General features: G+C 26.5%; 1 protein-coding gene and 1 long non-coding RNA gene across 3 annotated transcripts; both read left to right on the top strand.

Moving 5' to 3' along the window:
- The first annotated feature begins 14,037 nt into the window (after positions 1–14,037).
- Positions 14,038–17,379, top strand: LOC105735198 (uncharacterized). Of its 2 annotated transcripts, none has more exons than XM_086910160.1 (5): positions 14,038–14,618; positions 14,739–14,864; positions 15,340–15,463; positions 15,542–15,668; positions 16,918–17,379. In XM_086910160.1, exons 1-5 carry the CDS (start codon positions 14,601–14,603, stop codon positions 17,129–17,131), a joined length of 609 nt encoding a protein of 202 aa, XP_086766286.1. In that variant the 5' UTR covers positions 14,038–14,600; the 3' UTR covers positions 17,132–17,379. The 2 variants fall into 2 exon arrangements, with proteins under 2 accessions (XP_086766286.1, XP_086766285.1); XM_086910159.1 differs by having other exon boundaries at positions 14,464–14,621.
- A 5,025-nt stretch (positions 17,380–22,404) lies between these two features.
- LOC147657402 (uncharacterized) lies at positions 22,405–23,155 on the top strand. Its single transcript, XR_015292579.1, has 2 exons — positions 22,405–22,574; positions 22,921–23,155. It is a non-coding gene; the product is annotated as an uncharacterized LOC147657402 (long non-coding RNA).
- Positions 23,156–24,945: the final 1,790 nt, after the last annotated feature.

Genomic DNA, 24,945 nt, shown 5'->3' with positions numbered 1-24,945 from the left:
TGTATGCAGGTCATTCAATTTCAATATTTAACGAGCATATAATTTACGTTTAAAACATTAAATATGTGTCAATTGTTTTACGCGAAAATGGATATTGTATTTATATCGGGAATTACGAATACGTTTCAGCAAACACTTGTTGATACATCTGTTTAAAAGCAATATTGATTTTATGGAAAGCTGTTTTTTGTTTAATTTTATTATTATTCATATGACAGTGATTGATAAAAGAGATATCGGGAAATACGTACAAATGCAAACAATTCGTCATGAATAACTGAACGAAAAAAATCGAAGAAATAAATACGTAATACAACGTTTCGATAAAGAAATGTATCGAAAGAATCATGAAACATTATTTATAATATGTTTCGTCATTCGTGGCAAGAAAAGTAGAATCTTTTTGTAAATAATTAGGATTGAATAAATTGTGATTGTTCGCTATTCAACAAAGCTCCATATTGATCTAAAAAAACTCTTTCAAAACTCGTATCATAATTTAAGAAGAATGTGAATTCTTCTTGATTTGCACTGTGTATGCCATCGCAAACACAAACCAGAATTCTGTATAATATCTTTCTTATTTTTTATAAAAAAATATTTAAATATCAAATACTTTTTTATTTTTTAAATTTGAGATTATAAATTCCGATAATTGAGAATTGCTTAAACATTAATATTGTTGATGGCCAGAACACCAAGGAATGCCAAAACCAACGTGTATGCGCCAGATTAAATGGGAAGATCGATACCCAATGATATCGATTATAAATATCGAGAAAAATTTCCGGAACTCGGTATCGAAGAAACACATTTTAATTATTAAATTATGTTCAATAGATAAATAAATCATTGTGAAACACGAATTATCTCATCCTCGTAATATTAATTGTAAATATAATCGCATAAAAATTACTAGAATAATTTTATAAATCATCATAAATCATGTCGATAATAATATCAATAAACTCCGACGAATAATTTAAATATATACATGTAAATGACAATTAGAATCGTACACCTTGCACAAAAATACGATTACATGGTAAAAAAATGAATAAAAAATAAAATTACCGCGTGAAACATTTCTAATTTTATTCTTGTGTTACGATTCATTTAAATGCTACTACTATTATTAAATACTTATTTAAATATCTATTTAATTAAAGAATCAATTGGACAAAATTCACATTTGGAAAAATAGTAGAGCAGGGGAAGTGGAATGGATGAGCTCACCGGAAATTTCAGAAGCAGTACTTTTTATATCCACCTTTTCCTCATTGGTCCGTGATTTCTACACGCAAAGAATTCGAGCGTCTTTGCCAGCCAGAGAGAATCGTTTCCTTGGAAGTGTAAGACGAATAAGAGGAGGAAGGAAACGAAAATGAAAACGAAAACGAAGGAGGAGAGGAGGGGGGGTGAGGAGCGAGGTGAAAGACCCGAGCGAAAAGGTAGCGGTTCGTGTCTGGAGCTAATGCATCCGTGGATACAGAACAAAGAGGCACGGTCAATCTGAATCAGTAACTGGAAAAAGTAAGGAGAACGAAGAAAAGAGCTCCATTGACCCAGTGGCACACTTTCATTTCCATTTTCAACAACATGGATACACGTCATCGAGAGAATCCGGCGAGAATCCCGCGCACGTGTGACCGCACATACAAATCCATACTGTGCATATGCCTTCTCCACGCCAATAAATACGCAAGAATCTGTGCCGTGTACACCTACACCAATTCTATCCTAGCCTTTCTTTATTCCCTACCCTTTTGTAAATCATCCACGGGCCAGTGAAATTGTTCTATCGAAATATTCGTTGAACGTTACTGTAGAGAGATATTCCGTCTATGGACGGAAGATCCATATAACGATTTTGCAGTCGTGTTATTAATTTTGTACGGAAATGAAAAAGGAAGAAAAAAGAAGAAAGAATCAACGTATTATTTGCCGGGAGATGAAATCGTATTGGGGATTAATTATTTAAGAATATGAAAGTTGAATATTTTTAAACTTGTTAATTATATCGATAAAAGTTTTAGATAAATAGTTTTCTTATAAACAGATTCATGGAATATTTATAGAGATGAAGTTTGACTTTTATTCGCTATGAAAAGGATATTAAACTATTAATATCAAGAAATCATTAATCTGAGATATTTTAACTTGAATTTTATTATATGGAAGGCAAGAAACATATGAAACAATAGTATTTTTATAAAGTTCGACTTGAAATATTTTTTAAACTAATTATTTTTTTAAATAGCTTTATTATTTTCTTTTCTTTCTTTTTTTTTTTTTTTTTGTTAGAAATAATTCTGTTCTAATTCATATTCATATTCAATTATATTCAAAATAATTTAATTTTTGTCTAAAGCAACTTTCGATGTAATTAACAATTTCGAATTTTGCTTCCAGCTTTTATTTTACATTTCACATAATAAATTTACACAATATTTAAACAATGCATTATACGACATATATTTTATTTAACGCGACACACAATTTTTTAAAAATTTGAAACATTTATTTAAAATGTTAATTTTCTTTTTTTCATTCCAAATTCAATTCAAGTTTTTTCATCACAAATTATTTTTATATAGTGAGAAACATTACTTGAAAATAAAAAATTTAATTACTGAACAAAAAAAATTAATAAACATAATAATTTTTAAATAATTTGTAATATGATAACATTCGATTGCTTTAAAAATTTATAGATTACTTATTTCTGCATCAATTGATGAAATTTTCATCATGTATGTAATTGTAAAAATTGTAAAAAGCGATTTTTATTATTTTCTTCGCAATTTTACACTCATCTAAACTAAACTAATCCTAACTTTTCAAAAAAAAAAACGAAAAAAAACTCACACGACAACAAACTTTGTTTAGTCCAATTTTAAAAAAATTTGATGGAACAAATTCTTTTTGCCAGGGATTGCATAGAAGTCAGATAAATGGGAAGAAAGACTTTTTTCCATATATTTCTTTCTACCCTAGCGAACAGTATATTATAAAATATCTGCCAAATCCCAAGAAAGGAATACTTTCACGTGGAAACATTTTGTGCAAAGTTAGGAAAATTCACTCTGTTGTTTACTCTTTGTATCCATATTGAAGAGACACTTTTTGAAGTAAAAAGTACCGAAATATTTTTCAAAAATTCAAAAAGAAACCAATTCTTATTCAACTTTGAAAAAGGAAGATCGAGTTCGAGAATAGAAACAGATTTCTTCTTATACGAATCACAAAGAGATTACTTATTTATGTAATCTCTCATAAATTAAAATTGAATACATATGGGAAGAGCCTTTTTCCAATAAAAATACAAGTGTCCAAATGCACGATTCATTTATATTATATGAATTCATGGAATGGATGAAAACATGACTACATTTTTTATTAAATTGCAATTAAAATTGTCAAAATATTTTCGCATACGAACAAAGATATTATAAAGCATGTATTCTAAAATAAAATAATTATACTTTCGATAAAATAATTGATGAAAATTTTACAGTCGTAAATATTATAATATCGAGTTTTTATGTTTTATGTATCTTAATATCTTAACTCTTCAATAAATATTAGACACATAATAAAGGTGATTTGATCAAAATATTGAAAATTTTACAGTTTTATAATTATACAATGTTTTAACTATTTTTTTGAAAATTGTACATTAGGATAATACACGTATTTCCAATCATATTTTTTCTCGATAAAGATTCTTTTTTTAAATGAATATGGAACTTATTATTAAAAATTATTATTGTTACTTCTGAATTCTTTTAAATTATAGAATTATTTAACACATATTCCTATTATATAATAAATTATATTATATTCAAATATAAAAAATATCCTACAAATATAGAACGAAAAATTAATAAAAATGAGATATATTAATAAATTAATAAATGTTTAAATATAGTTACAATTGGCAAAATAATAAATCACGTTTGCATTAAACGTAATCTAAACATCACTCAAAGCGTGGTTATGATTAATTTCAAATAAGTTAGCCACCTGATTCGTTCAACCTCGCCAAATTCGAAATGATAAATTGCAATGGATTAATTTCTAAATTTAAGGTTAAAGTAGAAATGTATATTTAATTATTTAATAGAGAAATGAATTTTCTTCAATAATTCTTGAAAAACTTCGATATTTTATAGTTTTCTGTTGTAAAATCCCAAGAAAACAAAATTTATTTAAGAGGAAAATTTATAGATCTCGAAAGAATTTTTCTCATTTGCTTCAAGAAAAGTAAAATAATATATCTATATAATATATACATATACAAATATATACACAACAAATGTTTTTATTATATTCTTACTTGCTCATATCCCGATAGAAATGGAAATGTAATCAAAAAGTTAAAAGAAAGTTCATATTGCAATCAAACTAAATTGAAATTGCGGTTTTCTCGTTATACCTTTTAAAATTGTTTCGTTATTAATTTTTATGGAACTGATGTCTCGCCTTTGTTGATGTTACTCTTCAATCATGAAAGCGGCTTTATACGAGCATACCGTTAAAAGTTTCATCGATATGTTTCGATTTGTTTAAAGGAATATCTATTAATTGGATTTTTCACTTTTTTTTTTTTTTGCACTATACCAAAAAATATATCTATACACTTTCATTTCAAGTATTATAACTTTCGTTTTGGTCATAAAATCGTTTAGAAAAAAATATTATATTACATATCATTCTATACGATAGCTGGCTTAACTTTGTTATCATTTCGACTTTGTTAAGTTATTAATGAAAAAACTCTGATCAATGACAAAGTAAAGCTGTCGTGTCATGATGATAGTATCAAGTATGTGCTGCTGTCGAATCGTCAAACTCCAACAAACAAATTGAAATAACACGTGTTAAAGTTAATTACTTTATTCATTGTTCGTGAATAATTTTTGTTCAATAAATGTTACATTTGCTTCGATCCGAAAATGAAGAAAATTTTAACGATTGAACTTAAGAATTTAAATTATTTCAATAATTTATTATTCAAACCATCGAATAAATGTAGATAATTGTAGCTGAAAATATATAAAGAGCGTATCAATTATAAATGTATCTTATTTAATAAATAAAGTTAAAATTACTTGAAATAACGAAATTTTAATTAGTTACTTTTTCAACAGGTTAGTACTCAATTCTGCTTTCATCTATTTGTTCGAACTCGATAATTCGTTGGCGAAACATGCTACTACCATGGCAAGTGTACACGCTTTGTGATCGACTAATTTTTTTTGTTAATAATTCGTTAATAATTCGAAATCTTTAGAAATCACCAATTAAGTCTTCGTTTCTATCCTATTTATACACACGTACAATATAACTCGTATAATATCACAGATATATGAATATTCTTGTCGAGTATATTTATAAAATTCGAGTAGAGTAGTTTCTTATTTCAATTATAATGATGCATTTTTTTAATCGCATCAAATCTTTCTCTTGCTCGAAATAAATAAATATTATAAAAATTTAAGAATCATAAGTGTTGAACAAATGTAATTGATATTATCATACTTGCAGTAATTTATTCATTAATTTAATTATCGTAGCATTATCGAAATCTATTTGTCCGTAGATAATTTCAGTATACAGTACTTCCTTCGTTGCTTTCGAAGAGAAATCTCTTCGAGTTTAATTCAATGTCACGGAACAACGATCAAAGCCTTCTGTCAAAGTAATAGGCGATTGTTCAAGAAGTCACGGTCATATACCGGAAATTCGATTCGAAATTATTGCGCAGAATCCATAGATCGAATTTGGTTTTGCTCGAGAACATTCGTCGAATGGAACATTCGCGTTCCAAAGAACTTTGTCAATTAAAAGTTCGATTTTAAAAAGACATTTTCGAGGTTGGTCATAAATCCTTCCGATAAATCCGTATCTCCTTAATATAGTTTTAGATGGAAATTTGAAATGTCAAATAAATTTTAAATTTGACAAATTATTATCAACTTTGTATTATACCTTGGAAGAATATCGATTTGATTCGTAACAATATTTTCAAAATTTTGAATACGAGAAAATTATGATTCGTAATTTTTTATGTAAATTTTTAAACGATTTTTAACTTCTTTTCGCGGATAATGAAAAATCATTGGTTCTTAGGAAGTTGCGATTCCAATTTCATGTATCCTTGACAATTATTTTGAATCGAGGCGATTCTGATGAAACGAATGACGGCATGGTGGCTACACGAATCATTATAATAAATCGTTCGTTCGTAATAGGTCAAACGAGGACAGTGTTACAAAATTAGATACTCAGATGAGTATCTTGGGATGCAGATATATCGAAAATGATTCGCTTCATGAAAAGATAATAATCAAACGTGTTGCCCGTTTAAATAAATTATACGTGCGAATTTTGTGTAAAAGAGAGTTAAAATTATAATATATTTATACAGATGTTAATATATCGATGGCACACCTTTCGAAATGGAAGGATCGATTCCAAAATAAAAGTTAGAATAATGAATAAAAATGTAGGTCGAGGTTTATCAAGTTTTATATATACAGGCAATTGAAATTGCGTTACTGCTTTGTCTCTACTGCCATTCTACTTCCATTCTCTTTCATCTAAATTGTTTATAATAAACTTCAATCGATATTCAAGGGTGCAGTATATTATTTTATTTCTTTGCATAGATATATTAATATTTTTAATTCGTGAAATCAAAATATATATTGAAATTGATATGCAATTATCAGCTGAGGTCTATTTGCCAAATAGACAATCGAAATTTTGGTTAGCTATCTAACTTTATCCCCATTTTACTAATTTAATAAATATATTTGTCATATCAACATTTTTAATTTTAATATACACATTCGATAAATTTTTCTTTGGCAAGGAAATATAACTAAAAAATTACGAAGTTATAAAGATAATAAAAATACAGAAGAATTTGAACTTGCTTTCTCTCTCTCTCTCTCTCTCTCTCTCTCTCTACGTTTATAATACCGCGTTAAAATTCGAACGATTTCTATGAAAACAAATTGCAACGAACTGTCGCTGAAAATGTTTCCTTATCTTCTACGATTGATCGAGAGGAAATAACATCTTCGACATATTGAATTGGTAGATCAACGTGGACGAGGAAGCCACGACTTGAAATTGTCTTTGTCTCTGGGGAGGTGGCTACGTATACGTGCCAATGGTAAACTGACCCTAGATGTCCATCGTGTCGAGATGAAAAGGCCACGACGGATCTACTTTACTCACGGAGTACCGTTAGACACACCACAACTATCAGAATCTAATCACTGACCAGCATCAAACACTTGGTTTGTTCGACTGCGTCATCCGGTACAAATTGTCGGGAAGATAGGCATCGCTGCCCCAACAGGTCAGCTGATGTAGATATTTGGTCGGGGAACCAGGTTTAAGTTGGTCCTTGGAATTGTTGCTTCTTAAAAGTAAAGATAAGTATTCTGTATACGTACAAGAACGAGTTTTAATTAAGTATATACAATCGTAATTATGCGAATGGGTAATTAAGTTTTCTTTTTTTTATTGATTTTTTTTTTTTGTTAATATAGTATTGAAATGTGTAATAAAATTATACCTAAGAGTATAGTTGTATTTATATTATTATACAGATTCTTGCATACGATGAAATGGCCAATTCCACGAATATGTAAATCTAACAATTAAATATCCCATTAAATTAATAAATTTAAAACTTGCTAATCGAATATAGTTGAATATAATTTGAATGGTATTTTATCATTTTATTATGTAAGAAAATAAATTAAAAATAAATATTATAATGAATTGTGCTTTAGCATGGAATACGGCTTTTCTTTTATGAATTCAATTACTGGTGCGTAAAAATTACTGGAAACAGTTATCTTCGAAACAGTTACGTTAAAAAAAAAAAAAAAATAAACGACTTCCCATTGCTGTTAAGAATTTAAATTAGCAAATATAAATATCAAAATGAATCAAGTTGTTAATAATAATTATAAATTTTAATTATAACAATTTTAATCTCGTTTTTTAACTGATAATAAGATATACTGAATGAATTGAATCAAATTGAATTAAATTATATTATTTTGATTTAATCTTCAACAATTTAAATACATAAAGCATGCAAGTATTTCAATCAATACTTATGTAATATTGTAAAAAATCTTATAAAAAAATCTTCTACAAATTACAGTTTTTAATATTTAACATTTAAGACTTCATATTTGAAAAATCTTCTATTTTTGAATTTTAAATATTTAATAGTATTTTATTATTTTATTTTTATTATGAAACCAGATTACTTATTTCATCTTTTTATTTTCTGAATCCAATTATCATCGCCAAATATTTTAATAATGTTAATAATGAACAACAAACAAAAATCATCTATTTGAAAATAAAAGAGAAAAGAGGAATTGGAAGAATATAAATTTAATTTTCAAGAATATTTTTTTAATAACTTTAATTAATTAACGATATATGATAATTAATAAAAGTCATAAATATCACGATATTAATTTTCGTATTATAAAAAGAAGTACATACCTACGCATATGTTATTATTATACATACGTATATTTTAGTATTCAAATGCCTTCATGAATTCATACATTCAAATCTATGCATTATCGATGCAAAAAATCCCTTTGATGCAAAATAATTATGATTGATGATAAGCCAGATAAGTTTGAAACATGTTCTCGAATTATCGATGGAAGTAAAAATCGAGAAAGTTTATGAACGATGCCTGATCACGGAGATTACAGAGGCGTGAAATTAATTATTTCACGATCTGCTCTTATCGCTCATACCCGCAGACATCTCGAAATGGATGTGTATCCGTGGGCATGTACATTCTTATTCTCTCAAGATTCGATCGTTCTACGCGATAGAAGGTAAGAGAATAACCGAGTCTGACCGGGGTGAAGCTGCAACACACGATCAAGTGAGGATACGTACACCCAAGATCACGTTGCAATATCTTTCCACTCCCTTATATGTATAACACACGATGTATCTGACAATAACTTGGCCATACTCTACGATTGGAACAGAGTTACATTAAAAGCGCAATTGCATGGTCACAATAATATCGTTTTAAAATTATCAGCACTATATTGCGGGCGAAATGTTATCGATATGTTGGTCAATACACGAAATACCAATGTTTCACTTGAGGCGTTCGGATGAACATTTCGAAAATAAATAGAATGTACAATATAAATGATACTTTTACTTCTAATTTAAAATGTATTAATCATTTTAAAATAAAATATAATTTAATACATATGATATTATAAATACTTTACTTGAAATAAAAATTGTTTGATGTATACAAGCTAATCAAGAAAGGAATAAGTATAAATGACACGAAATAATTTTAAAAGTTTTTAATTTTTACGAAATAGGGAAAAAGGAAAAGTACTAAAGAAAATAATAAAAAGTAGAAGTAAAAAATGATAAACTTTTTCAGATCTTGTAATTCATTAATAATATCATGGATGTTTAGATATATAACAAATGACAATATTTTTAAAATTAACAATTTTAATAATCGTGGGTTCAAAAGTGGAAAATTGTTTAATATGTTATAACATACACGATCTATATTTTATTACAAAAATGTGTTTTTAATTTATTTTCGCGAATATAACTCCAAGTTGTATCATACAAAGAAAAAGATGTATTGTCAGATATGATACAATGGAGTTGACGGTTGGCACGCGTAATCAGCAGCATGGTTTCTGGCAGTTCAGCGATAAGAAAGTATCATAAGGGAACTTTAATGGCTGCTTCGACTTAATCCGTCCTTGCTACCACGATAAACGATAATAATATCCATTATTGGTAAGCCGAAGAGATAAATGATTATCACTGAGCGCGGACTTACGCGCAAACTAAACCTGCGATTAAAGATATAATCATGGTATCTGCTCTCACCAGTTCTGCAACGCACCAATCCTTTCTATCAAATGCCACTGACTGTCTTTGCAACTCGGAGCATAGATTTAATCAGAAAACAAGCATAAATTTAACACGCAAGTTCATCAAGCCTGAAGTAACTTTTTATGTACACATTTTTACATTTTGTAATAAATATATTTTTTATTATCGGAAAGGACTTATCGAAAATTATTATGGATTATTATCAGTAAATAACTCGTATATATTATACGCAATAATCTTATTATTTTTCATACATTAGTTGGTTCTTCTGAACAGAAAGATCCACTCAAATGATCCATTTTTACTTTACATTGTTCTTCTTTTCTGTTACATTGTTCATATGTTCTCACGCTACTTATCATTATACCATAATCGATAACAATAATTTACGTTTTCAATTCTCAAATCAAAATAAATTAAAATAAAAATATTATTACAAATATTATACATATGTTTTACTTAGATTTTAATTAAATAACTAACTAAATATTCGAATAATTATCATTTCGATTATTAATAAATAAATATTCAACAAGATTTAACATTTTATTCAGAAATCAAAGATTGCCATTGATCAAAGAAATATTTCGCTATCGTATACTCGCCGAAAAGGAAGCGATGAACAACACTGTCCCGCCCGTTTTTTTCATATCGAATCGAAATTCATGAGAAACTCTCCGCCTTGTTGAATTTTGTATAAAGAACGTAAGAAGAAAATCCGGGGCGACGGATTCCGATGCATCTCGCCTACAGCACCAGCGGTTTATCTTTTTACTCGCCCACGGTTCTTCCGTATAAAATAACTTCCAGGTGTGGAGCACGGACGACGCCAGACGAAGATAACGGTAACCGACCCCTACTATCCGCCTTCCTTTTGCCACCACCTCTACCTGACCTGATTTTCTGACCCACTGCCAACGGCGCCATCCGTGCTCCCACTCGCAAACATGTAGTACAGATTGTGCATTCCCCACTTCTAATTGAATTATGTCTTCTTACCGATGAACTGCCGTTTCTTTTAAATCCGGTTTGCTTCTTCGCTAATTTCCTCCCTTTTTTGTTTATACTGCACGGTACTCGTGACGAGATTGACCAAATTGTTCGTTGACTTTTCTTCTTCCTTGTTTCTCACTTATCGACGCGGTTTTAGTTCTCGAGACAACCAGTAGAAGTTTAAAATGAGACAGCAAATATAAGATGTTATATTTTGGTTATTTTTTCGTATTCCGTAGATTGGAAGGATTGATCCGTGAAAGGAATGTTAAAAATGGTTATATTTGTTTATTAATCTCGTTATAGATTTTGATTGTTGCTGATAATAGTGAAGAAATATAATTGAATTTAATTTACAGTATCGAAAGATTTTCATTAATATCTCTCAAATTAATAAATATCCGCAGCTAAAATTTTAAATTTTATTTTTTTTCTCTATTCTCTCATCATAATTTCAAATTATAGTTCAATATTATGGTTGAATCATGTAGTTAGATCACATGTATCTTTTTTTTCAGATTATCAAATGGCACGTTAAACAAATTTTACATTTATAATCATTTTGCGTTATATATACCTCATAAATAACTTCAATGAATCATTATAGAATTAACAATAGAGTGAATCGTCAAACATTATTATATTAATTATTGTAAAATATCGATTATTTAAAATTTTATTATTCAAATTTATCTCAGAGACATATTTATAATAATTCAATAATAGAATATATGTATGTAAAATATATATATATATATATTTTCAGATAAACATTTTTCTCACTACATTATTACATATATATTTTTTTTGTAATACATATCCATATTTAAAAATTGTTCAAATTTTAGTTTCTTTATGATTTTGAATGAAGATGATAAATTTAGTTTTTCCTGAAATATTCAAAAAACTCCTTATTCATATAAATTTGTTTCCTAATTACATAATTCAGATATTTTATTTTATTTTCAATATAAATGAGCAAAATTTTATTATCATATATGATAATTAATTTGAACTTGAATTTTTATTTCAACATTGAAAGGCAATATAATATTTGATATTTTGTAAATTTTTAGAAAGTAAACATTTCTCTCACTACATTATTACACACACATATTTTTTTTGCAATATATTTGCAAACATTTAAAAATTGTTCAAATTTTAGTTTCTTTATGATTTTGAATGAAGATGATAAATTTAGTTTTTCCTGAAATATTCAAAAAACTCCTTATTCATATAAATTCAGATATTTTATTTTATTTTCAATATAAATGAGCAAAATTTTATCATATATGATATTAATTTGAACTTGAATCTTAATTTGAACATTGAAGGACAATATAATATTTTCTAAATTTTTTCAAGAGCAAATTTCTTTATAATCTTTTTTATTAATTAACATGCTTATGAATACAATAAAAGTACATATATGCTTAATGTCATCTTTGGATAAAAATATCCGTAACATGATCGTTTAATAATGTTGTTTTTATTTTTTTTTAAACAAATGCTTTTTTATTTATTCCGTGGCAGCAGTTTCCCAGAGTTCGTGGAAAATTCCTGAAAGTTTACGAGTTTTAACCGGTCAAGACTGTTTTTCGAACAACGATTAAGCTGAAATCCAATACTTTCTGTGTAGGATGACTTGACTTTCAAGAAGTAAGAAGAACACTCTTAAACTGAAAAGAAGAAAACTGAGATAGTCAAGTGGCATGCTACCTTTCAACGAACTCTGATCAGCCAAACTTTAGTATACTAATCAACAAATGAAACAAATCTGTTTTCTCATAAACATAGCAGACAGATATCACTTCGAGAAATTTATTTTTAATGAATTGCTCGTTAAATAAAATGTTCTTCACAATTCTGTTTTACTTTACGAAACACATTTGTAAATGTGAAACTTGTATCATTTTCTTGCACATAAGAGAATTAGAACTGTGTAATCAAAGATAAATATTTGGAGTGAGCCAATGAATTTTTTTAAAAATTTTTGCTATAATACGAAACACATTCTAAATCACTTGTAAGATAAAAAAAAATAGAATACTTATATTTATTACAGCATCACAAAATTAATTCTCGCAAATGTAAAATTTAAATTAGTTTCACATCGAATTACATAAGCTGAGTAAAATTTTATTGGAATTTTTTCTAACTTGTAAGACAGTTCAGAAGAATGTGCGCCATTAAAGAGATTAATTTTACACTGGATGAAGCGGAAATAAAATTATTTCGCGAGATGCAAAATTAAATTCTTTATAACTTGAAAAATAAGGATTAATATAAATATTTTTGGATATCAATTTTTGCGTTTGTTTTAATCTTTATAAGAATCTCCTCTTAAACTTTTTTAAATTTCAATACTCTGTCTAAAGTATCTATCGAAGAACAACACAATTTATGATTTAATAGAAGACATGGTCCAATAATAAGATTCGAAATACCAACTCTAAAATCACTGCAATTACAATACAAGATCGCGGATTCTGATCGTTGGAATTGAATCATTGCGTGTTCACTATCCGTGATCGAGCTCTCGTGCGATCTTTTGTCTTCGAAACTTTCGACTTTAGTTTAAAATTCTCGTACTACATTCAGCAAAAGCTCCTTTCCTTTGCCTCTTTCTTTAAGATTGCTTCGTTCGAAACTCACTTTCCCGACTTAACGACTAACTTTTACCAAAGCGACAAAGCTTCTGCATTTTTTACCTCGTTCAATTCTTTTTTTCAATCTCTTTTTCCTCCATCTTGTGAGAAAACAATATTTGAATTATGAAAAATAAGAAAACATTATCAACAGAGGATCAATTACGAGTTATTTATTTATCTCTATCTTTATCAGTCATTCGATAATGTATGCATTATGAAAAAAAATATATAACATTCATTTAATAATGTATCATAGGAGAATGAAAGCTAAAAATGTTATTGTCAAAATCATTTTTCTGAAGGATATTAAGAAAATTTCGTATACGAATAAGGAATGACACCTAGAAGATCATTTTGATGATATATATCTAACCTAATTTATCTAGTATGGATACTACAAATGTCATACAAATGTTTTGTCGATAATTTTTTAATAAGCAACTAAAGCTTTAAAAATCTTTCGAAAATCCAAGAAGCTGATCTTGACAGCACATGTTAATTTTCTAAATTCTATATTTATTGAAAATATTATTGTGAATTTTTGATTGAGAAAAATAAAAAATTAATGGAAATAAAATACACGACAATCAAAAGATACGTATTAACGAAAAGTCAAAAAAACTTTATTAACGATAAACGTATTAATAAACACGTTTATTAATTAAATTATTCGAAGCTTTTTTACAAAATAAAAAAGAAAAGAGGAAGCTTTGCGACAAGTATAGAGTAAAGAGCATTAAAATTAATGTTAGAATATACTGAGCATATAGGGAATAAAATAATATTTTATTATCTCTCATTTGAATGAATATATCGATATAATCTATATGATAATTGAAGTTATTTGAATATATTAATTGGTATTGTAGTATCTAATTTCAGTATACTATACAAAGGCACACATAATTTCCATCCTGTCACCTGTAATTCTACCGTAAAAAGTTTATTTATTTTTATGAAAATGTACAACAAATTCACAACGAAACAAAGAATCACGTGCTTGAAGATATGATATGCCAAACACAGGTTGTTCTATCTTTTTGCAAAAAAAAAATCTTACCTAATTGTTAAGTAATGACTAGGAAACGCTCGTTAATTTGTACAGGTTAGAATCCTATATTATATCATATTCTATCCTTATCATAGTCGTACGTGGCTACGTGGTGTCCTGTGTGTGACAAACGAGTAAGCAACAAAGGAAAAGATACGAACGGTCTTCTCGCACATATTCGTAAATTTCATCCGAAACGTTCTAACCAACATTTGCTTCAGGTAAACGAATTTTTTTTTTTTCCTCTCTTAAAAATAATCAATTTCGTTTAATACTCTTCGTTCGAGCTATGTCGATAATATCATTTTCAGATTTTTATTAACGAAAAGAAATAACACGCACAAGTGTATTTTTATATTTTATTTAAAAAATTTTGTCTTATTTTCAAATTTTTTTAAATATACCGTATAAATAATAAATGCGGTTTAATAAGAGTGTATTTTATTTAAAGTTCCACCGAAGTTTATCGACGATTTTTAATATTTTTAATATTTCTCTACTTCAATCCTTCGAATTATTATTTAATCATTTTTTCATAATTTATAAATTTAAAATATCGATAGAGACATTGTTATTAATATTAAACTTATTCTTATTAACGTTTATATTAACGTTCGATTAAATCAGAGAGAAGAGTAAATTAAGTATAATTATTATAAACTTATATACTCGTTATTGTATTGATATTTAAACCAGAAAGAAGAGGGGCCAAAAATATCAACCAAGAAAACAGCGTCAAAGATTACAGAACTGCAATCGTTCGGTAACACAGACAACAATTCTAAGAAAAGCGAAACAAAAAAAGTTTATGCCACTCGTGGTAATGTTTCTTAAATATCGATCATTTGAATAAATTGGAAGATTATCGAATCACTCACTATTTAATTCTCTTGCACAGTGGACACATGGAAATCTCATAATGAAAAAAAAATTTGCCCTCGATGTCACAAGGAAGCAATACCGACTCTTCATACTCGAGGAGACAAGTTGACGACTTCTCATATTGGAGCTCTGTGTCTTTTAGGGTAGGTAGAATTATTATTAATTGTTCTTTACAAGTTTCAATGATCAATCTTTAATCGAAAGCATTAAATTTCAATTATTTTTTTTTTTTTTGAAGAATATAATTGTCAACGAGAAAATTTGTCAATGTAAAAGTCAAATTATTTTATTTTTATAAAATCACACATTAAAAATAATTTCGACGAGCTTCGTTATGCCAGTTAACGAGTTTAAATTTTTTTACTTGATATGCACATATGGCGATGATTTGGAATTTAGGGCAGACAGATTTTGGCTGGCGTGCAGGTAACCAACAATTAATTTCACGCTTCCTGTCTGCTCGTTCAGCTTCCCGCGTCAGGATAAAAGATTAATGAGTAACCGCGAAAGCTTCTTCAATTTATTTGCAAATTCATCGTAAATATTTGATAAATAAGTGAATTTTACAGAAATGATATAATTTCAGGAATTTTAATAAATTTCGATAAAAATATCGCATTAAAGTTCGTATTTGAAAAAATTCATTGTCGAATTATTAAGGAATTACCAAAAGTTGGAAAATAAAAATTTTAATCGATGATTTCGTATTATATTTAACGAAATAAAACTTGAGGATATATAGTGGGATATGAAGCGGGAAAAAAAAAAAATTAATTTTTAAATATTACGCTATAAAATAGTTTCTAGAATAATTTCTGAAGTAAACTTCAGCTTCGGTATAACGAACTAAAACATGTTAAATTAAATTATATCAACAGAAGCTGCCGCGAACAAACGTATTTATCAACGTCACGGATGTAACTGTTCTGCTTTTCTCGAAATTTTATGGTGGTAAAAATTTGAAAATATATATGAGAAACAAATAAAAATGAGAATAATGCAACTGTGCTCCTCAAAAAAATTATCATTTTTCCACGCACATTTTGTTTGTTTCATTTTTCTATATAATTTTAAATATATTGCAATAAAATAATTCCTGATGGAATTCATAGTAACATCGAAATTATCTAAAATAATTCTATAGAATATAAGATAATTTTTTAATTAAATCAATATTTTTGTGTAATATACAGATATACAGCAACAAATTTATATTGTTTAAAAAATTAATACAATTTTTCCTTATCCCTTATACGAATAAAAATATATTATTATCAAAAGATCGTTAAACATAGACATTTATCTAGAAAATAATTAAAATAATTTTATAAAGAAAAATTTCGTTTTTAATAAAATAATTTCAATTCTAAATTTATATGTAATTCGTAACAGATGTTGGCCGCTTTGTTTTGTACCATTGATAATGAAACGTGCGAAGAAAGTTCGTATGTTCTGCCCCCTGTGCGGATACATGTACGGCAATTTTCAATATAAAAACACCGGATTATCACCGTGCAAAACAGATTCCGAGGAATCGCAGACACGACTTTCATCACCGCCAAGAAGTTTCCGTTTATGCGCAGAAAAGGAAGAACAAAAAAATTGATAAGAATATACTTTGATCGAAAAATTCGACTTCGAGATGATACATAACCCCTCCCCATAAATAACATTAAATAATATTTTCTTTTTTCTTCTAACAAATCATTATTTACCAACAACACATTTCCACTAAAGAATAAATCATAATAAAAGATTCATTGCATATATATTTACAATAATAACATAATACATTTCACGTGTATATGTTATTCATTGTATGTGCTAAAATATATACAAATTATCTCGTCATAATCATCTCTACTTATTTCAGTAGTAATTAAATTTAATCATTTCAAACAATGGTGTCTCGAGTGACGAAGTAATTGGTGATTATCTTTATTCATTATTATTCAGTGAGTTCACATAATAGTTGATCAATTTTGTAAAAAGATTCAGGATATTTAACAGGGAAAATACATACACGTTTCTTGAAAAATTAGAGAAAAATTAAACATTACAATAAAGTAAACGACACTGTTTTAATATTTATTCAAATCGTATGTTTTTATTTTTAATCATCATATTTTTCAAATATTTCTAATCATCAAATAACCAAAAGAATTTTTAGAGCAACCAATATTATATTTATTTACACATATTTTTATAAAATATTAATTATATATAATAAATTATGATAATTGATAAAAACTTTTACGAAATATTAATATTATGCAATTTATAATGTGCGTGTAATAATTATTAAGTAATAAAAAATTTACAGATTCTATAGATTAGGTTAACCCAATTCTAAATGAGAATCTAAACATTCAACTATCCTGTTTCTATTCTTCCAATACAAACAAACAGTTTGTGACACCATATATCCGCAGCAATGTTCTTCGCTATGTTTACATTCAATCTTTTTGGTAATTCACATGAATAGTTTCGTTAATTTGTCGCAACGTTTCTTGTTTGCTTTCATATTCGCTCAATTTAACCATGAATTCAATAATCCAATGAAATCGTAAAAAAAAATTATCTTTATATTGTGTTATTTAAAATTATATTCTATCATAAAACAAAGATATTAGGTATATATCTTTATTTGTATGCCAAACTTTTTCAAGGAAATATTTGCTTTCGTGTTTTGTTTGATTTGAGAAAAAACGAAATTTTTTCATACGAATAAAATTTTTTAATAAATTAATTGCATGAATTAATGAAAATTTAATTTCTTGAAATATTTTTATAAAATTGTATCCTGTTATGTCGTTGCTGTTATTATTGACATAAAAATGATATTTATCAATATAACGGAAAAATTAGAAAGATAGAAAAAATAAATACATAGAAAAAAATTTTAAAATATTATAGTTAAATAATTGAATATAAATTTAACATAATAAAATTATGTGAATTATAATGAAATAAATAAATAACTTATAAATTATATAATATATTTGATGCAGTAATAGATGTATATATTTCGTTAGAGAAATGAGATATGATATACTGCAATAACATTTCATATTTGTACAATGGATGAGTTGTATATAGGTTCAAGTGAGACATTTTGGAGATCAAAAATTGGATTGTAAAAAGGTCGATTAAAGCTCATTTATTAAGTTAGAAATAATCGAAATTCATACAAACAAAAATTTCTCTCTTTTTTTAATGTGAAATTTATATTAGACAAAGCGAAATGAAGACAGAAGTGAGCCGGCGATATAATAAGGTTAGAAGTATCTCATTCTATACAAACTTAAATTGCTTATTAATTAATAAATAATCAACTTTTGTTTTAGTCTCTAGAATCGACTTTTCAAAGATGTTTCATGAATATTAATAACATCTTGTAAATATATGCACTGGATCTAAATACTTTTTAGCTATTTATTCTTCATTTAATCTTGTCTTATTATTTCTTTTTAATTTCATTATAACAAATAAGTTTATTCATTAATTATTAATGATCATTATTGTTTATTACTTAAGTAATAAGTATTTTTAATTATTTTTAATTAAAACATTCTTCGCTTTCATATCTCAGAATTAAAAATTTTTTCTTATTTACTGGTCCAAGTTTTATTCCAATTACACTTCATAGAAAAGCCTTCCATATTCTTCTTCAGTTGTTGTTTGCTCTCCGCTTCGTTCCATTTATTTCTTCTTTTCCCAGTTCTTGGCATCGGCATACTTCAATAAATGTTCAGTATTAAGAATTTGCTCCTAACCTTCATTCTCATAAACCTTCTTTAGTTTTATTTTGTACTTTGTTCTTTATAATTTTTTTTCCTCTTTTTCATATTTCCTTTTTATCATTTTTCATTATTAATTTCCATTACACACTGTCTTTTTTCCACCCCTTCCTTCATAATAAATAACTCACATTTTATTCCTCTTTGGCTTTTTTATTTTTACGAATTTTTTTAAAATTTTCTATTTTGGAAGTCATATTCGCAATCTGCATAAAACTGTTGGCACAATACTTCTTTTAAACGCTTAATGACTTTCTTCTTATGACCCCTCTTAGTCGCACCAGCAAGAAATCAACTTTGCAATTGTGTCATGGAATACAATGAGCGGATTCTGGTGCTTTTAAAGTGATAACAATGATTTTCTGAGTCATTTATATTTCGCTTTTTTATTAAAATGACGTATTTATAATCTTCTATCGTATTACACGATAATAGAGAAGCAAACGAATAAGTAGTTTATAAATATTAATTCTATGTACTATATTGTGAGATATATCCATTATGCAATCAAAGATAAAAGTATTTATATGCCATCTTAAAAAGAAATTCTGATTTTGATAAAAATTTATGTTTTTATACCATATACATGTGATAATTCATTTTTTTAATAAAATATCACTTTGAACTGACAAAATCAACTTTCAAAATTGGTAACATTCACATTTCACATTTTATAAATATAATGTCTGAAAATATTTTTACAATAGTATGATAGAATATTATAATATCTTGCTCTACATCATCTTGCAATATTATAATTATATTTATACTTTAAAATAAAATCGAAAAAAGATATTTAAACTGTGAGAATTGATTTTATTCTCTCGAAATGACATTCGATATAAATACAGAATCGAAAGGCAATTATTTCGAAAAGGATGAAAGTTAAGTTTAGATAAAACGTTTTTAAATTCGAATCGTTTGTTTTTAATAACATTTGATTAACACAATAATTATACATACCTGTTTATGTATAATAAATAAGATTATATTCAAATAAAAATTACTTTAAGTTACTATAATTTTATATTTTTTTATCCATATTTTTTTATTTATTCGAGATTTTTGTTTAATAGTAATTAAAATGAAACTTGGATAAAAAAATTGTATAAATAATATATCTACTTAAATAATAAGATTGTAAAATGGAATGTTCACCAATCGTTTAATTTTTGCAAGTAAAAATCTTTCCAGTGATTGTAACTTAGTTTATTTTCTGCGATACATAGATCTGAAAGAAGATTTTGCTGAGTAAAGTTCTTTAATCGTTCTTTTGAGTCTTTTCCGATTTCCTTCGTGGTTCTTGGCTTCAGTATCAAAGAATGAATGCAAGATGCAATATTCGTAATGAAGTCTTGGATCTGTCGGTTTTGAGTATTTCTGACAATCAATCTTACCTTTTTTTTTTTATAAACTTATTTTTCTTGTAGAAAAATAATCTATATTATTGATAATAGAATTATTAGAATTAATTTTTTTAGATTTGATTAAATCTATTGTTAAATATAAATTGACAATTTTTATTTCGAAAGAATTGTGAATAAAATTTTAATAGGAAAATCTATAAGCTTTCAACGATAAAAACAAGTTTAAGACATATTTTTTTTATATATATGTATAATAAATCTCTATATAAATCTCTTTCTTAACAAGAAATGTCTTTAAGAATGAAATTAGCCTTCGAAATTTCAGAATTTTATCAAATTTTAAATACAATTTTTCTTTAAATAATATTTTCAATAATAGATAGATTAAATTCTGAATATTTTTTTATATAAAAAAAAAAAGAGAAAAGACAAAAATTGCATTAAAATTTTAAGCATTGATTTCATTTCCTTAAAATGATATTTCCAAAAAATATAATATAATTATAGAAATATATAATTCTATAAAAATATACAAAGTTTCAATAAAAAATTGTTTGTTAATATTTCATTAAAAAATAAAAAACTTTAATATTTTCATAATCTATTGTATTTCATTTATGGAATTACTACTTTTCCATTGAACCTCTCAATTATATAGAATATTAATATTAATTAAATAATTCATCCAATACTTTAAAAGAATTAATTTTAAAGACTAAAAACAAAAGCTGATATACAAAAATTTCGATTTATTTATTATGCTGTAAGCAATTTAATTTAAATAAAATGAAATTATAACAACAGTAACAGAGAAAGAGCAATCTTACATTATTTCCCTTGGTGTAACATAAACTTCAATTGCTTGCATACCCTAATAAATAAGCTTTAAGTGACAATTTTATATATCATTTTTAATATTTATTCTTGCTTTTAGAAATCTTTAGAATCTTCCAAAAATATCCTATTAATATATTAATATCCTGTAAATATTATCTTCGCTCACTTCTACGTATAGAAATATTATATATCAATTTAGTTTAAATATAGAGCAGGATTAAAATCGGATTACAACGAAATCCGTCATTGGTACTTATTAAATCGCATTACAAATTAGCTATGATACATGCATTTGACTGCAATTTGTAGATCGCTGCAAAGGTTCTAAGTATATAGCTAAGATTTAACTCGATTCCAAATGGGTGCACATAATCCGTCTGGTACGTTTAATGGAGTTAGCCGCGTTCTGGTTATGGCAGAGCATTATGAATAAGCTTCTCTCTCTAATATCTTAGTTTGCAATTGCTTTATACAGATATATTTTGCGTTTTACAAAGGAATTAAGTATTTAAAATGGTGATGATTTCTCGAAAAAGTTATTTATTTATGTATATTAATTTTATTTAATCGTGTAAAAGCTTAATAGATACGTAATGAACAATGGAAAAAAGAAATTTTTGCGCTTAAATTTGCTACGCATAAATAATTAATGACGATGATCTCATCGCTGAGAAGTTAACTACGAAATTCGAGATTACGTTTCGCCTGTCTTTCTCATCTTATATTGCACAATCTCACCGACAGTAATGAGCCAGTTTCAGTTTAATTAGACACAGAACTGGCCCTTAGACACACTCTATGCTTCTGCCTATAGCAGAAGCTTTGTCGCTTCTTTATCGTAATCTCTCTACATCTTACTTTCATCGTTTTTCCAGGAATAACAAGTTAATTGATCTTCGTATTTATACGAAACGAAGAATTCAGAAAGTTAATAAGTTCATTTTTGCAACTTATGCGTATCAAACGTGACAATAAGCAATGAGACACCGATGAAATGTAAAAAGCAACAATTCAATTTTGCTGATTATTTTATCGAAAATAAAAGGTATAAAGTGTTTTCATTTTCAAGTTCATTTCATTAAATTTTGATATTCGAAGCTATAGGTGTCTAGCTGCAACGAGAAGAGGTTGTACAATGAATGAATAATTGAGAAGTCCGGTGCAAGAAAGGGTTGAACAATGAGATTTTAATTCTGACATCTCTTGACGTCTAATTATTATTGATTTATAACTACGTAGCAAAATTTCTGTCTATAATTATATACATATATATAATGATTGTTTTCCTTGTATATTTTAATTTCTATTCAAAAAAGAAACTATGTTATATAAATGTGGTTTCATAAATAATGACAAATTGAAAGATATAATTTCCATATTGTTATTTGCAGAATATTTACAAGAAATTCAAATGTAAAAGAAGATTATTTCTGGATTATACAACTCCTTTAAACATTGTTTAAAGTTATTTATCATATATTGATCACCAAAATCTTAGTCGAAAATAATATATAAAATGTTTATTAAAATAGGATTAGAATTCTAGATATCTAATTCAAAGCAAATTTCAAATGTTTATAACTCGTCAACGAAGTTTTTATCAAATATATGAATTTTTCCCATCGATATCTAGAATCCCATATTTTCTATAAACGATATTAATTATTATTATTGATTATTAATGGTAATAATGGTAATATTAGAATGGAATATTTTAATGATAAGAAACTTTTCGAAATCACGCGATGATTTTGAACATTGAAAATCCATTTATTTCGATTATTTTAGAATTTAAAATTTTATAAAAAACTATATATATATCGAAATTTTATAATGGAGAATTTCGTGTTTCCATGTTGCTGAAAATAACAATATAAAAATTTAATTGATATTTGTATACGTATACAGTGACGTGAGATCAAGAGAAAATAAAATCCGGGACGTAAAACATGTAGCTCGTAGAAATGAGACCATGTTTTTGCTACTTGTTGTAGTGCCTTTTACGAAAGAATTCTATTAGGAAAAAACGTCATAAATTTCACCAACATATTTCAGGATGCGATAAAATGTTGGAGGAAACGACCATTTTGACATTTTCTTGTCACTTCTCCTCGTTCCATCGTATAAATGCAAATGATTCTCTTTTTTCGTCTCCCCTAAAACTCGAAGTTTTATTCCATTCGAAAATAGTTTCTTCGCTACTTTTCTTTTTTATAAATTTTCGAAACATTGAGTCATGTTTATCATGTTTTACATTGTAAAACTTCAATACAATTTGTAACAAAAAATTTGAAAAAAAAAAACATGCTTCTATATCACATTTCTATAATGTTATGTATTTTTAAACCTTCCACGATAATATTACATCGTAAACTTGTGTGTCCTATTAAAATATCATTTTTACGATATTCGTTATAAGAAAAAAAAACAAAAAATATTATATATTATTTGGAGAGATTATTGTAAAAATGAAAGATAAAAAATACGATACGATTTTTCTCCTTTACAATAAATATAGTAATAATTTTTATAACAATTTTTTTTTGTTAATTAGTTGCGAATCAGTTATTATCATTTTCGTAAACACATAAATTATTGAAATTAATAATTAAATTCATTACTAATTATAATTATATTTAATTTAATAAAGTATTTATTTTTAATTATTTGAATTAATTATTTCAATTGCAATTGCATTCATCCACGTAATCTCCTTATATATATATATATATATATAACCTTCTTCTGTTCATAAATTATTTACTTAATCGTGATTTTTATATTTATATTACATTTAACAATGGTGTAATTGTTTTATTTATTTATCAATTTATTTAAATAAAAAACATATTCATATCGAAGCATAATTTTTAATATAAACAGTAAATAAGTTAATTTTACCGAGAAACAAATTATTTTTGTAATTTTAAAAAACTATTGTCTTAATCCTACCTTTTATCGCGCATAACTTTATTATTTATTATTTATTCACAATTTAAGCTTTAAAAAATTTAGAACGATTCACAAACTACGAATTAAATTTTTTGGGGGAAATTTAAAATTAGACAGCCATTTCATTCCCTTCTTTCTCTTAATTAATAAAATAATTCTTTCATCTTATTTTATTTTTCACATGATAATGAGAACGGATATACATATGTAGATATTACAAGTGTGATATAAATATAGAAAAGGTAAGGCTTCCTCTATAACAAACTGCAGATAAAAGTGTCGGTCTCTCAGGTTTAAATTCTACTTTAAATGCCCGCTTTCAAAACAGTCTTAAGACACCAACAGTTTTTCCAATTTCTTTTATTCTCGAAAGACGGGTTTCGCTGTGAGATAAATGATACGACCGTGATAATAGTGAAAAGTGTAAATTAGAATTCTCCTGTCTGGAGGAATGATCCGTAGTT

Source organism: Apis florea, unplaced genomic scaffold (genome assembly GCF_048593485.1).
Source record: "Apis florea isolate Af1SG1 unplaced genomic scaffold, ASM4859348v1 contig_3170_pilon, whole genome shotgun sequence".
NCBI lineage: Eukaryota > Metazoa > Arthropoda > Insecta > Hymenoptera > Apidae > Apis > Apis florea.
Note: the sequence above shows the minus strand (reverse complement) of the source record. Positions and strands in the feature narration are given on the sequence as shown.